The 15119-nt window shown below is 45.0% G+C and overlaps 3 protein-coding genes across 5 annotated transcripts in view; all 3 read right to left on the reverse strand.

Annotated features, from left to right (window-relative positions):
* LOC140463816 (baculoviral IAP repeat-containing protein 7-like) overlaps positions 1-6123 on the reverse strand; it is a 43130-nt gene extending 37007 nt beyond the window's left edge. Inside the window, exon 1 of one of the 2 annotated variants that reach the window (XM_072558168.1) lies at positions 4770-6123. In XM_072558168.1, coding sequence (XP_072414269.1) covers positions 4770-5607 — 838 coding nt within the window. In that variant the 5' untranslated portion in view covers positions 5608-6123. The remainder of the gene's footprint in view (positions 1-4769) is intronic. The other variant, XM_072558167.1, reaches the window with a different exon arrangement.
* An 856-nt stretch (positions 6124-6979) lies between these two features.
* Positions 6980-10163, reverse strand: LOC140463818 (uncharacterized). The gene has a single exon (XM_072558170.1). The coding sequence runs from the start codon at positions 10161-10163 to the stop codon at positions 9486-9488; it is 678 nt and encodes a 225-aa protein (XP_072414271.1). The 3' UTR covers positions 6980-9485.
* Positions 10164-10311: 148 nt separating this feature from the next.
* nat9 (N-acetyltransferase 9) overlaps positions 10312-15119 on the reverse strand; it is a 36301-nt gene continuing 31493 nt past the window's right edge. Inside the window, exon 6 of one of the 2 annotated variants that reach the window (XM_072558171.1) lies at positions 10312-10494. In XM_072558171.1, coding sequence (XP_072414272.1) covers positions 10312-10494 — 183 coding nt within the window. The remainder of the gene's footprint in view (positions 10495-15119) is intronic. The other variant, XM_072558173.1, reaches the window with a different exon arrangement.

The raw sequence follows: 15119 nt of genomic DNA on the forward strand, positions 1-15119 counted from the left end.
GATTCCAGCACTAACCAACCCCCTCACCGCCTCCAAATCTGCCCCTCTAATTTTCCTTTTCTATTCCCACCTGGTGAGTCCTTTTCACAATTACCTCAAGCTGTCATTTTTATTCAATTTAACAACTCCAAAATAAAGCCCTGTATATTTCCTGTAAAGTGTTTTCAACATTACACATTATTCTGGAAGAGTCAGTATAGAATTGTCTGGTAAACTAGGTCAGCTGATGATCTGTTTATAACAGATTGTCTCTCCTAGTAAACATTTCACTCTGCCCTACAATTTAAAACAAACTCAAACAAAGGATTTCAGAACTGCAGCCCAGAAACTACGACTGAAGCCTCAAAGAGAAAACAGAAACTCAAACTAATGGCACGCCTTTCACTTTTATATCATTCCTGAGGTGAAAATTAAAGTGTCTCACTGATGTAATGTAGGAAATATGGGAGTTAACATACACACAGCAAGCTCTCACTTACCTGATGGAATGATTAGGTTAACTAGTTAAGGGATAAATATTTACCAGGACACTGGGACAACATCCCTGCTCATCATCAAACAGATCTTAGTGGGATTCTTTCTCCCCTGTTGAGGGGGCAGGGGCTATTTAATGTCTCATTTGAAAGACACAACCTCTGACAGTGCAGTTACCCCTCAGTGCTGCACAAGGTGAAATGTTAGGGATTTAACAGAGAGAGGAGGAGGATCTTCTTCACATGGAGACAGTGTGACATTGTAGAATTTACCTCCAGGGTTAGTGATTGAGACAAGTGCTATTAGATATTGAAGACATTAGAGACATAGATCAGAGTAAAAAAAAATTGAATGTACATAGGATGAGGATAGGTAAATGTTCTTATAAGAGGAGACAGAGAGCACAGAAAGAGGCCATCCAATCAGTGACGGTTGTCATTGGTTTTGTTGCTGTCTGTGCCAGCTTTGACAGTAAATCCATTTAGTGCCAACCGCCTGCACTTTCACCTGCAGTTAGATTTTTTTTCAATATTAGTATGGAACCAGGCCTTTTGACTCATCGAGTCCACACCAACCCACAGAAGATCATCCCGTCCAGACTACCCCCTCCACCCTAATCCTATAACTCTGCATTTCCCATGGTTAATCCATCTAGGGCGGCACGGTGGCTCAGTGGTTAGCACTGCTGCCTCAGAGCACCAGGGTCCCAGGTTCAATTTCAGCCTCGGGCAACTGCCTGTGTGGAGTTTGTACATTCTCCCAGTGTCTGCGTGGGTTTCCTCTGGATGTCCGGTTTCCTCCCACAGTTTAAAGATGTGCAGGTCAGGTGAATTGGCCATGCTAAATTGCCCATCGTGTTAGGTGCATTAGTCAGAGAGAAATGGGTCTGGGTGGGTTACTCTTCAGACGGTCAGTGTGGACTGGTTGGCCCGAAGGGCCTGTTTACACACTGCAGGGAATCTAATCTAACCTGCACATCTTTGGATTGTGGGAGAAAACCCACACAGATGAGGGGAGAATGTGCAAACTCCACACAGTCACCAAGGGTGGAATTGAACCCGAATCCCTGATACTGCGAGGCAAGCAGTGCTATCCACTGTGCCACCATGTCATCTTGGTTACCCTGTCAAAACATTGAAATATTTGAACACTGCCCTTAAAGTGCCTCCACATAACCAAATGTCCTCAATCCCTGTATCGTTCCAGTAAATCGCTTCTGTGCCCCCTCTTTCGGCTGTACCATCCTCCACAAAGTGTGGTGCTCAGAGTAGGGATAATGGTGGCAAAGCAGCATATATCTGAACCAGTTATCCATAGGGATAAGGATTAAAATCTCAACACAGCAGCTGGAGATATTTAAATTCAATTAACGGATCTGGAATTGAAAGCCAATCTCATGAAACAATTTCTTTTTTGGTAAAAAGTCCATCTGGTTCACTAATGTCCTTCAGGGAAGGAAACCTGCTGTCCTTACCTGGTCTGGCCTACATGACTCCTAACGACCCTCTGAAATGGCCTAAAAAGCCACTCAGGCCTAGGGCAATCAAGAATGGGTAATAAATGCTGCCCTTGCCAGTGACACCACATCCCATCATAGAACATTTAAACGTTTATTATGCTTCTCCTTGTTCTTCTCATCAAAATCCATCATTTTTAATTTATTTGAATTATATCTTGCCTGCCATTTGTCTTCCTATTTTTCTGAGGTCTTCATTAAGTCTATTTCTTTTCTCTTTATTTCTCAATCCTGTGTCATCTGCAAACTTTGAGTTTAGACCCGATGTACCCAAGTGTAGGTCACTTGTGGGCGGCACGGTGGCACAGTGGTTAGCACTGCTGCCTCACAGCGCCAGAGACCCGGGTTCAATTCCCGCCTCAGGCGACTCTCTGTGTGGGTTTCCTCCGGGTGCTCCGGTTTCCTCCCACAGTCCAAAATGTGCAGGTCAGGTGAATTGGCCATCCTAAATTGTCCGTAGTGTTAGGTAAGGGGTAAATGTAGGAGAATGGATCTGGGTGGGTTATGCTTCAGCGGGTCGGTGTGGACTTGTTGGGCTGAAGGGCCTGTTTCCACACTGTAAGTAATCTAATCTAATCTAATCTAATCTTAATATAGGTCAAAGATCATTGGCCCCAATAGTGATCCCTGGGAACATCACTGCATCCTTCTGTCCTCCCTGAACAACCCCTATTCACTCATACTCTTTGGTTTTCAATCCCTTGGTCAATTGCATATCCATTCTGCCACTGTCCCTTTTAATCCCAGGAGCTTTATTTCAATAACAAATCTATTATCTGGAACTTTGTTAAATGCATGAGTCTGGGCCTCTGGATTACTCATCAAGTGATATTCACACATCACCATTTTGTTATGCAAACATTGAAAATATGTGGCAGAGGAGGACATTCATCCCATGGTATTGATGCTGGTCAAAAGGACAGCTTTCCAGTTTAATCCAATTCTCTTGGTCCGTGATCCTATAGATTATAGCACTTTAACGCACATTGCAATGTTTAACTATGACATGGGTTGTTGTCTCTACTATCCTTTCAGACAGTTAGTTCCAGATCCCCACAAATTATTACCTAATTCCCCTCTAAGCTTCTATCAACTACCTTAAATCTAAAGAAACTGAAAGAACTGTGGATGCTCGAAATCAGAATCAAAAACAGAAATTGCTGGAAAACCTCAGCAGTATTTGTGAAGAGAAATCAGAGTTAATGTGTCGGGTCCAGTGACCCTTCCTCAGAAATGTTAACTCTGATTTCTCTCCATAGATGCTGCCAGACCTGTTGCATTATTCCAAAAATTTGTGTTGGTTCCTCAAATCTATGTTCTATTGTATTGACCTGTCAAAGAGTGGGGAGGAAAATCCTATCTAGGCTTATTATAATACACTCAATTAAATTTCCACTAGCTTCCTTTCAACTAAACAAAATAACCCCACAGCTTATTCCTTTTGGCTAAATTTCTCCATTCCTGACAATATCCTCCAAATTCTTCTCTGCACCTTCTCCAGTACAATCACATCCTTCCTATAATGTGGAACCTGAACTGTATGCAGGATTACTAGTCAGCATTAATTCCCTGCTTTAATATCGTGCACTGGCTAATGAGGGAAAGCAACTAAGAGAAAGTGAGGACTGCAGATGCTGGAGATCAGAGCTGAAAAATGTGTTGCTGGAAAAGCGCAGCAGGTCAGGCAGCATCCAAGGAGCAGGAGAATCAACGTTTCAGGTATAAGATTAGATTACATTACATTACAGTGTGGAAACAGGCCCTTCGGCCCAACAAGTCCACACCGACCCGCCGAAGCGCAACCTACCCATACCCCTTACCTAACACTATGGGCAATTTAGCATGGCCAATTCACCTGACTGTGGGAGGAAACCGGAGCACCCGGAGGAAACCCACGCAGACACGGGGAGAACGTGCAAACTCCACACAGTCGGTCGCCTGAGGCGGGAATTGAACCCGGGTCTCCGGCGCTGTGCGGCAGCAGTGCTAACCACTGTGCCACCGTGCCGCCCACATAAGCTCTTATTCAGGATTATGCCCAAAATGTCGATTCTCCTGCTCCTTTGATGCTGCCTGACCTGCTGCGCTTTTCCAGCAACACATTTTTCAGTAATGAGGGAAAGCATCCAGTTTCATCTTAACCAGCTTATCCACCTGGGAGCAATGAAGATACAATTTGAAGCCCCTCTGAACCATTAAACCTCTATGTTTTCTCCCACTTGTGTATTCCTTTATCGTGACTGACCTCCCCAAATACACATTTCTCCAGGTTGAATTCCATTTGCTACTTTTCTGTCCACTGGACCAGCTTACTGATATCTTCCTTCAGTCTACAGCTTTCCTTCTCACCAGCAGCCACACAGCCAATGTTTGTATCCTTACATAGACTCATAGGAACACCATCACAGCAAAGTTCCTCTCCAATCCACTCATCATATTGACTTGGTAATACATCACTGTTCCTTCAATGTTGCTGGGTCAAAATCTTGGAACTCTTTCCCCTAACAGCATTGAGAGTCAACCTACAACAGCTCCAAGGAGGCAGCTCATCACCAGCTTCTCAAGAACTACTAGGGATGGGCAAGAACCCACATCCCATAACTGAAGAAAATCCTTCCTAAAATGTACATCCCACATATTGATATTCATTTGTTCATTTGTCAATTGTACATTCATTCTGCATGATTATTAACAACTTCCTGCACTAGCTGTTTAGTATTGCAGTCCTTTGTACCCTACCCACCCACTATCACCAATATGAAAAAGTATTGAGCCTTACCAGTGTAGAAGAAGCCAGCATGGGCCAGTTGTTGTGGTTGGATGGGGAAGCCAGCTGGCCAGTTCTGGAAGGTTCTCAATCTTGCCTCTTCTGCATCCATCTCTATATTGATTGGCGGTGCTGGGTCCTCCATACTTATCCGCTGGAGCTGACTAATGATTTGCCCGTCCACTGCGTCAGTCTTTTGCTGTTTTTGGCTGGGGTCAACGCCATTCTTCAGGTCACAGTCACAGGAACAAGAGAGGCAACGCCTCCCCAGCTCTGACCCGGAATATCTGACCAGTGACCAATGTCTCAAGGTGGTGCTGTGGAAACACAGGTTACCGCCTGGCTGCTTCCAGAATGTTCTCTGGGTTTTGCCTTCTGGTCTCAGAGGCAAGTGGTCGTGGAGTGGATTAGGAACCCTTCCACTCTTCACACAGTCTGTTTCTTCAATAATGGCATGACTATTCCCCAGACACTGGCACCTGAGGACTCCCATAGGATCAGCTTGCACCAAGAGCTTGGAGACTGCCTGAGGTTGACCCAGATCCCCACAGGTTCCTCTCCCAAGATACCAGATCCCAACTGCTGGCCTACCTTCCAGGCAATGGAGCTGATTGCCTGGGCAGTGTGGTCTAGCCTGGGCCAGGTCATAGGACAACGTGGGTTCACCTATGCTGGGGAATTGCTCCCACACCCCAATGCTATAAGGGTCAGAGGGGATTGCTTGACCTCTTTCTACACTCTTTACTTCTGCAGGCCCCCTCTGAGCACTGTCCCTCCCTACAGTCACTCGCTCTACACTCTCCCACACTGCAACTGCCCTCCCCACCCCCATTGACTCCTCATTCTCCATCCTTTCTAAGTATTTGGGACAGCTGTCAGATTCTGACTTTAAATCAACATTCTTTGCAATAAACGAAAAAAAACCAACAAATGACTAAGAGGAATGTGAGGCCAGCTTCAAACCACTGGGCAACCCTTTAAACCATGGCAAATACTTACAATAACCCCTCCTGCATTTAACACCAGTATCATTGGCAACTTCCTTTTACTAGCACCAGTCTAAACAAAGGCAAATTGACAGAATCCCATAACCCAAAGAAGTCATTTAATCCAAAATAATGCACTCAACGGTGTATCATCATTGGTCAGAATTGATTCCAGTTTAGACTCAACCTTGAGTGGCCTTCTTTCTCGCACAATATTCACTGTCTGAGAGCGTGCAGTAGACAGAGAGACTGAACAGTCTGGTAAACTGTTCTCTTGTTCCAGTGCAGAGTGTTGAGCTCTGAGCGATTCCATGTGATCACACTCAACCTGGACTGGAAAAAGCCAGAGTCACATTCTGCTGAGCTGGTCTGTCCTGTCATAATCACCACCTCAGCTTTTTAACCATGTCTTTGTGAAACCAGGCCACATCGCAGTTGAAATACAAACTAACTTTTAGATGGAGAGTTAGATAAAGGTCCTCTTGATTTCAGACACTAGTTTGATCACTCAGAAGGTACACGTTGAAAACAATTTTCGGCTGGTCAAAACTCGAGTGCAGAGTGCTACTTTTGGCTGTGGGCAGCACTTTTGCATCCGAATCAGAGATGTGTAGATTCAAGCCCCACTGCAGGGGTTTGTGCAAATATCTAGGCTAACCCAAGTGTGGACTCCTGAGGGAGTCCAGCACTTCCCTCGGTATAAGAAGTTAGACTGTCCTCTCATTATCACTGTGCTGTCTGTAGAATCTTGCTGTGTGCAAATTAATTGCTGTCTTTCCCATAAGGTGACCATTACAGTTCTTACTTCACCGCTGCTTTGGAACATCCTGGGGATCGAACGGTGATAGAAAAATACAAGTTCTTGCTGTTCCTTTCCTCGTTACTCTTGTCAGTTGCTACCTCCTCTTCGTGTGAGGGTGTTGACCATTGTCTAGACTTCAGTGAATGCTCCAAATCCCCTTTTCTTACCACCATGTCGAGAGAGAGGGATATCTCTGTCCAATCCACCTCAGGCCGTGTGCTAAGCAGACCTATCTGATGCGTGGTTATTGTGATAGTTAATCTGATCCTTAACTAACTTAATTGAGTCTGTTAATAGCACTTACTGTTAATAAACATGTTTCTGTCCTCAATTTGATTACCTATCTTTTATTACTGACTGGGGTCCCTATTTCCCTTAGTTCACCAAGTGCTGATAGATATCAGAGGTTAAATAGTTAGAGTCGAGACATATACTTTTTAGGTCATAGTTTTATTTAAACTTGCACATCACAAAACTCTGCACTTCTTTTGACTTACTCTTCTTTAAAAATATTTTAAAATTCTGATTCAAATTACTCAGATATGTTCTGACAGACCTCTGGGACAAATGGGAGTTGAATCTGAACCTTCTGGATGAGGTGAGGATACTAGCACTGGAACACAAGTCCTTTAAAATAATGATTGAAAATGTATAATTAACCTGTTCGTGCACGTTAAGACAGCTCAGGATCAAGTGGGACTTGAACCCAGATACTCTGATCCAGATAAAAACTGAAAGAATTGTAGATGCTGTAAATCAGAAACAAAAACAGAAGTTGCTGGAAAAGCTCAGCAGGGCTGGCAGCATCTGTGAAGAGAAATTAAAGATAACATTTCCTGAGGAAGGGTCACCAGACCTGAAAGGTTAACTCGGATTTCTCTTCAGAGATGCTGCCAGAGCTGAGCTTTTCTAGCCACTTCTGTTTTTGACTCTGGTCCAGAGGTAGGGACACTACCACAGCATCACAAAAGCCTTCAAAGATCCCATTACAGAACAACCTTGGTTATCTTAATGTCAATTATCCGAATTTCAGATTATCCAAACAAGATCTCAAGGTCCCATAAAAATGTTATCCATTATCTGAACAATCAGTTACCTGAACAAAATACTCCTCTCACCTGTCTCACTTGTATAATCAAGGTTGTTCTGTATACAATTAACTGACTCATTTCTAACAAATTTCTAATTTGTTTTATTACTCCTTGGGTATTTCACATTTAATTCTGTTAATAGGATGCTAATAAGTAAGGTCCTTCTCAGCCCTTGTTAGTGCCAGTAAAAATTGTTAGATAAAAGGCATGGAATAATCAAGGACAGTCAACATGAATGTGAGAAGGAACGTCATATCTAATTAATGTGAATGAATTTTCTGTGGATATAACAAGGAGGGTTAGCAAACAGGGGTAAAGTGAGGACAGCAGATGCTGGAGATCAGAGTCGAAGAGTGTGCTGCTGGAAAATCACAGCAGGTCAGGCAGCATCGATTCTCTTGCTCCATGGTTAGGAAACAAACATACATATGAATTAGGAGGAAACAGAAATTGCTGGGAAAACTCTAAGTCTGGCAGCATCTGTGAAGAGAAAGAAAGTTAATGTTTTGGGTGCAGTGACCCTTCTCCAGCATCTGCCAATTGTTTCTGTTTTTGTGAATTAGGAGTACGTTTCTCAGTCCCTGGAACCTGCTTTTCAGTACTATCATTGCGGATTTGACTATGGCTCAATCCCATATTTATACATACCCCTAAAAACCTCTGATTCCGTCCTTTGTTAAGAATCTAACACTACCTTAAAGACATTCAATGACCACGCTCTTGATTCTCTCTGGGGAAGAGACTTTCACAGACTCACGATCCTCAGAAAAATTAAAATCTCATCTTCATCTCAGATGGAAGACTAATTTTTGAACGGTGTTCCCTGGGTCTAGTCTCTCCATGAAATATCCTTTCAACATCCACATTCGAGTCCCCCTCAGGATCTCTTTCAAAAAATAAATCACCTCTTTTCTAAACTCCAGCAGATACAGCTTAGTCTGTCCAGCCTTTCCTTATAAAATAACCCTCTCCAGGCCAGGAAACAGGTGAGTGGTACTTCTCAGAACAGCAACACATTTGTAACCCTTCTGAAATGAGACTAAAACTGTAAGCACGAATACTGACGTGGTTTCATCAACCCCTTTACAACTGTAGCAAACCATCCCTACTTGACATTCTATTCTCCTTGCAATAAATAACAACCTTCAGTTTGCCTTCCTAATCACTTGCTGCTTTTGCAACTGAAGTTTTGAAATTATTGTACCAGGGTAGCCAACACCTCTGTTCCTTAGTTTTGCAATCTCTCCCCATTTAACTAATGCTGTTTTCCTATTCTTGTCAGTGGACAAGGTCACATTTTTCCACAATTACATTTCACCTTCTGCATTTTTTTGCCCATTCACCTTTTGCCAATTCCTTATGCACTCTAGACAAGGGGTTCAATAATCCAGTAGAGATTTCTCAGTAAGTACCTTTCACAAGTGGTGAAAATGTGCAGCTCACAAAGAAAGTAAGTGGTTGAAAAGCATTTAAGGGGAAGGTCTCACAGAAGAGAAAAGGAAGGAATATTAAGATATGCTGGTGAAAAATGAAGAGGGGGTAGGTTGGAGGCTTATGCGCAGCATAAGCACTGGCATTCAACAACTAAGCCAACTGGCCTGGCCATGCACTGCAGAGTCAACAGAGACAGATTTATTTGTTTCCCATCTACCTGGCATGGTAGAAAACACATGCAGCTTAGAGCAAACGTACATCACAGCTTTTCTGGATGATTTCAGTGCAAATGGACCCTCTCTGGTCAAACAGCATCAGTCCACTGGAAACAATATCCTGAGGTCCGCCACTTCTACAAACAGAATGAATATGATTCAGTCCAAGATGGGATTACCAGCAGCAATAACAGCAGAATCTAACTGCTGTGAACTCGCTGGTGTGTCTGTAGGCTGGATGACTGAGTGAATGCCTTCCCACACAGAGGGCAGGTGAACGGCCTCTCTCCAGTGTGAACTCGTTGGTGTGTCTGCAGGTGAGATGCCCGAGTGAATCCCTTCTCACACACAGAGCAGATGAATGGCCTCTCCCCAGTGTGAACTCGTTGGTGTGTCAGCAGGTTGGAGGATTTTCTGAACCTCTTGGCACAGTGAGAGCAGCTGAACGGTCTCTCCTCTGTGTGGATGCGCTGGTGAACCATCAGCTCCTGAGAGCTTTTGAAGCCATTCCCACAGTTATCACATTTGAAAGGTCTCTCATTCGTGTGACTGAAATGGTGTCGCAGTAGACTGGAGGACTGAGTGAATCCCTTGCCACACACAGAGCAGGTGAACGGCCGTTCCCCAGTGTGGACTCGCTGGTGCTTCCTCAGGGTAGATGAATCACTAAATCCATTCCCACACTCGGAGCAGGAGAACGGCTTCTCTCCGGTGTGGACTCGCTGGTGTAACAGTAAGTGGGACGACTGAGTGAATCGCTTCCCACACACAGTGCAGGTGAACGGCCTCTCCCCATTGTGAACACGTCGGTGGGTTTCCAGCTCGGATGGTGATCGGAATCCTTTCCCACAGTCTCCACATTTCCAAGGTTTCTCCATGGCGCGATGCCCTAGTGCGGATGGACAGTTTGAGTTTTGCCCAGACACACATGTACCGTGTTTCCCAGTGTGAATGGTTCCACTGGGTGGGTAATTAGTTAAAGGTCCTTCCCCAAGCAGTGCTCTGGAACACTTTATCTTGGACTTGTCAGTGCTTTTCCAGGCTCTCTGCCATTTGGAATGCTTTCACTGCAGCCAGAACAAATAAACATTTTTTCCTTATATTTAAAGGCCAAAGATATTCTGGTCCTGATGAATTGAGTGACCTGGTCAGATTTTGATGCCAGATTTGCTTCAAGTTTCCTGTCTTCAAGTCGTCCCTTCTATTACCCTGTAAAAAGAGTTTACAGAAAGCACCGTGAGTACAGGACAGAAATTCAGAACAGAAAATACTAGTTTGTGTCAAACAAGTTCTCCTCTTGTTGCACCAGAGCTGTCAATGCTCCATTCTTCCCTGGGAAATAAAAGTTTGTTGTAAAGTCCCTGCATTATTCCACCCTGTTCTACTGGTGGGTCTAAGTGTCAGTTTTTTTTATTCTTTTACTGGATTGCCAAACTCTAAAAGCCCTTGCATTACCTCATAGATGGAGGAACAAAATCAACAGGAACTTTCAAAATGGGATTGGACAGGTACTTGATGAATCCTGGGTTACAGAGAGAGTTGGGGAGTAGGATAGCAAGTTCAAATTGGGCTAATTGGCCCCAATCTGTGCTATATCATCTTTAGTCTCTGTATGGACAGGTGATTTGACACAGGGAGTGGTGCAACTAGGAAGAGTTCTGGCACAGGGATGGAGTTGTGTCACGTTCTTGTTCTTCCCGCCTTCTCTAGAACTTACTCAACTCCATCCCCTTCCCCCAAACCCCATTCCCCACCACCCCACCCCATAACCCCTATCCCCCACCCCCTATCCCCCATTGCTCCTCCCCCAACCCCCATCCCATCCCATCCCTCAACCCCCACCCTACCCCATCCCATCCCTCAACCCCCACCCTACCCCATCCCATCCCTCAACCCCCACCCTACCCCATCCCTCAACCCCCAACCCATACCCCATCCCTCAACCCCCAACCCATACCCCATCCCATCCCCCAACCCCCATCCCATCCCTCAACCCCCAACCCATCCCCCAACCCCCATCCCATCCCCCAACCCCCATCCCATCCCTCAACCCCCAACCCATCCCCCATCCCATCCCCCAACCCCCCAACCCCCAACCCCCCAACCCCCAACCCCCCAACCCCCAACCCCCCAACCCCCAACCCCCCAACCCCCCAACCCCCAACCCCCCAACCCCCCAACCCCCAACCCCCATCCCCCATCCCCCAACCCCCATCCCCCATCCCCCATTCCCCCAATCCCCACCCCCCCATCTCCCAATCCCCAATCCCCATCCTGTAATCCCTGCCCCGCCCTGTCTCACCCTCTCTCCCCGAGCTGATCCACTCAGTAACCGCTCTCCCCGCCGCCGGGCGCGCGCCTGACCCCCAAAAGTGAGCTCGAAGATCCACGGCCGGACCTGCGCATGTGCGTCATATGGAGGGGCGGGGTCAGCGCCAGCGCCGTAACGGCTGGTCCTCCAATATCCCAACGGCGTCAGCGCCGGACCGCCACCCGCAAGCGCTGCTCCCGTGTTGTCTTCAATGACCAATAGGAAGGTTTGGAGGACCGGAAGTAACTGTGGTCCGCCAGCCAATCCACAGCCTGTTCTGCGCGCCCCTCCCTCCCGTACTCACAGTGAATGATATGATCTCCTGGGGCTGACATCTCTGAGTAAAACACTTACACTCCCTTCCCAACTCATTAGACAGTGTCAGGGAGGGTGCAGATCTGATAACGATAATGTCTCTCATTCTGATAAAAGTCTATTCTTAAAGACGGTTGCTTCCTCAGCCTCACGAATTGTTGTCAATCCACAGGTGCTGAGTTTCTCCAGCATTGAGCAACACAAACAGAAAAGCTCAGCAGGTCTGACAGCATGTGTGGAGAGAAATCAGAGTTAACATTTCAGCTCCCGTGACCCTTCCTTCATCAGCAACTTCTGTTTCAGATCCCCAGCATCCGCAGATCTTTGTTTTATTTTACAGTTATTTACAAATAATTGGTCTGGCTAAAAGATTGGCCTCATTCCTAATGCTTACAATTAAATGAGTGTTTTCTCCCAGCAGTTAGCTAATATTTGATAATACAGTAATATATTTGTTATTTGATACAAATTAGATGTTTATGGATATGACAAAGGTAAACTAATTGTATTGTTCCTAGCTTTGTAATAGTGTGTTGTAGTTACATTATAAAATTTTACAAATATTGGTTTGCTCACTGAGCTGGAAGGTTCATTTCCAAACGTTTTGTCACCCTACTAGGTAACACCTTCAATGGGCCTCCAGGCAAAGCACTGTTGATGATTCCTGCTTTCTATTTATATGTTTGGTTTTCTTTGGGTTGGTGATGTCATTTCCTGTGCTGATGTCATTTCCTGTTTTTTTCTCAAGGGGGGGTGGCAGATGAGGTCTAACTCAATGTGTTAGACAAAACAAAAAAACACATTTTGTTAGGCCCCATCTACCATCCCCTGAGAAAATGAACAGGAAATGACATCACCAACCCAAACATATAAATAGAAAGCAGGAATCATCAACAGTGCTTCGCCTGGAGGCCCACTGAAGATGTTACCTAGAAGGGTGACGAAACGTTTGGAAATGAACCTTCCAGCTCAGTGAGCAAACCTACATCCAGAACCTCAACCTGAGCTCCAAGTCTTTTCAAAACTCACTATAAATTTTCACTTTTGGGAGTAATTACAACACACACTCAGAATTCATTCAGCAACTGAAGTCCATGGTAACACTGTTTTACAATCCAATCAGTCCAGTTGCCCCTCTATATCTCCTCTGCCTTTTAAGTTTATATTGTTTAATCCCCCAACCAATTACATTTTGAAATCCTTGCTCATCCCTATTTCCACCATGCTGATAGGCAGTGAATCCAGACCTTGACCATTCACTGCCAAAACAAAGTTCTTCCTCACCTCTTTCTCTCTCTCTCTCTAATTAAGTGCCTGCCTGAAGATTTTCAGCTTTCTGCAATCTGGACAGCAGTGAGCACTGATTTGGCCATCAGCACCTTCAGGAGAATTAGAAGTGCTTGTATTAGAATGGGAATGGAGGGTGGGTGTATGTGAAATGGAGATTTACAGTTCTGGGGAATAAAAGAGCAAAGAATGTTCTGTAGAACCTAGGATTGTTTGTCCCATAATACTATTCCATAGTGACAGTGATGACTTTTGTAAATACCTTTTCCAGGATTGGGAGAAAAGGATTTGCAAACAGAAATCTCAATCCAAATATCACCTCAGGATCTGACAGAGCCTATCAATTTACCGTGACTTGAATATCTCCAACATTTGTCTGTTATGTCCACTTCAAAACCATTTTAAACTCTGACAGGAAAACACTACAATACAATGGCTGTGAGAGAGAGTATTCCAGGGCACTGACTGTGGAAAGAGCTTTCACGATTGGACCATACACAGCAGGGAGAACGTATATTCATTCAGTGTGTGGCCAAGGCTTCAACTGATGAAACCTGAATTCAGAAGAACACTGATACCATGGTGAAACAGTGGAAATGAGGGGATTGTGCGAAAGGATTCCGTTCACCACCTGAGCTGGAATCTCACCAACGCATTCACACTGGGGAAAGGCCATTCACTTGCCCCAGATGTAGGAAGGGATTCACTCAGTCATCCCACCTGCTGAGACACCAGCTATTTCACACCGGAGAGCGGATATTCACCTGCTTCAAGTGTAGGGTCAAATTCAGTCATTCATCCACCTTGCAGAAACACCTGCGAATGCACACTGGGGAGAGGCCTTTGACCTGCTCCAAATGTGGTAAGGCTTTCACTCAGTCATCTCATCTGATGACAACACCATCGAATACACAATGGGAAGAGAATGTTTACCTGCTCTGTGTGTGACAAAGCATGTACACAGTCAGCACACTTGCTGTTACACCAGCGAGCTCACACTGGGGAGAGGCCATTCACCCACTCTGAATGTGGGAAGGGATTCACTCAGTCTTCCAGTCTGCAGATACATCAGCGTGTCCATAGCAGGGAGAGGCCATTCTGATGTCCAGCGATACATGAATTCAAACAGCAAAAGTAGTAACTGTGCAGATTCTCTCTCTCTCCCTCCTGCGATGACCTTACCATGTGCTTCCTTTGTCTGCTCTTCTCTCTTTTAAAACTGCAGTTGTTTTGACTTTTTTTCCCAAAGTTCCAAAACAATGCAACAGCGTATAAAACAGTAATTGCTGCTCCTGCAATTCGAGGAAATCACCTCCAACACCTCGGGACCACTTGCAGTCACACCAGCGAGTTCACACTGGGGAGAAGCTGCTCGCCTGCTCTATGTGTGGAAAGGGGTTCTCACAATCATCAAACTTGTGAACACACCAACGAGTTCACAAGTGATTACAGGAGTTGGAATCTGCTGTTGTTGCACCTGGTTGTTGCACATTCTGGACTGAACCATGTTCATTCTGTCTGTGGAGCGGTTGAAAGGTTTGTTTCTGCTGGGACTGGCTGACCTCAAAATATTGTTTCCAGCAGGCTGTTTCTCTTTGAACCTGGGAATTTTTATTTGCAATAAAATGATCTTGCGAAAGCTGATGAAGTACATTTATTCTAAATTGCGTATTTTTTCCTGTAATATTTTTCCAATCACATCCAATAGATCTGAAACAAATACATTTGTCCTTCTGCCTGGACCATTCAGCGTAATTACTTTACCAGTGTTTGTATGAGCGTCCACCACCCCTCTTCATCTCTTCCCATCAGTATCTCTTCCATGTCTTTCTTTTCCTTGTCACCTTCCCCTTAAATGCTTCTCCTTCAACCATTCACCTTTGGAGTGAGTTCCACATTATCAGGAAAAAGGGAAACCTGA

This window comes from Chiloscyllium punctatum, chromosome 39, assembly GCF_047496795.1.
Source record: "Chiloscyllium punctatum isolate Juve2018m chromosome 39, sChiPun1.3, whole genome shotgun sequence".
NCBI classification, from domain to species: Eukaryota; Metazoa; Chordata; class Chondrichthyes; order Orectolobiformes; family Hemiscylliidae; genus Chiloscyllium; species Chiloscyllium punctatum.

Excerpts from the sequence above, each read along its gene's own strand:
- LOC140463818 (XM_072558170.1), bottom strand. The coding sequence starts at position 10,163 with ATGGAGAAACCTTGGAAATGTGGAGACTGTGGGAAAGGATTCCGATCA.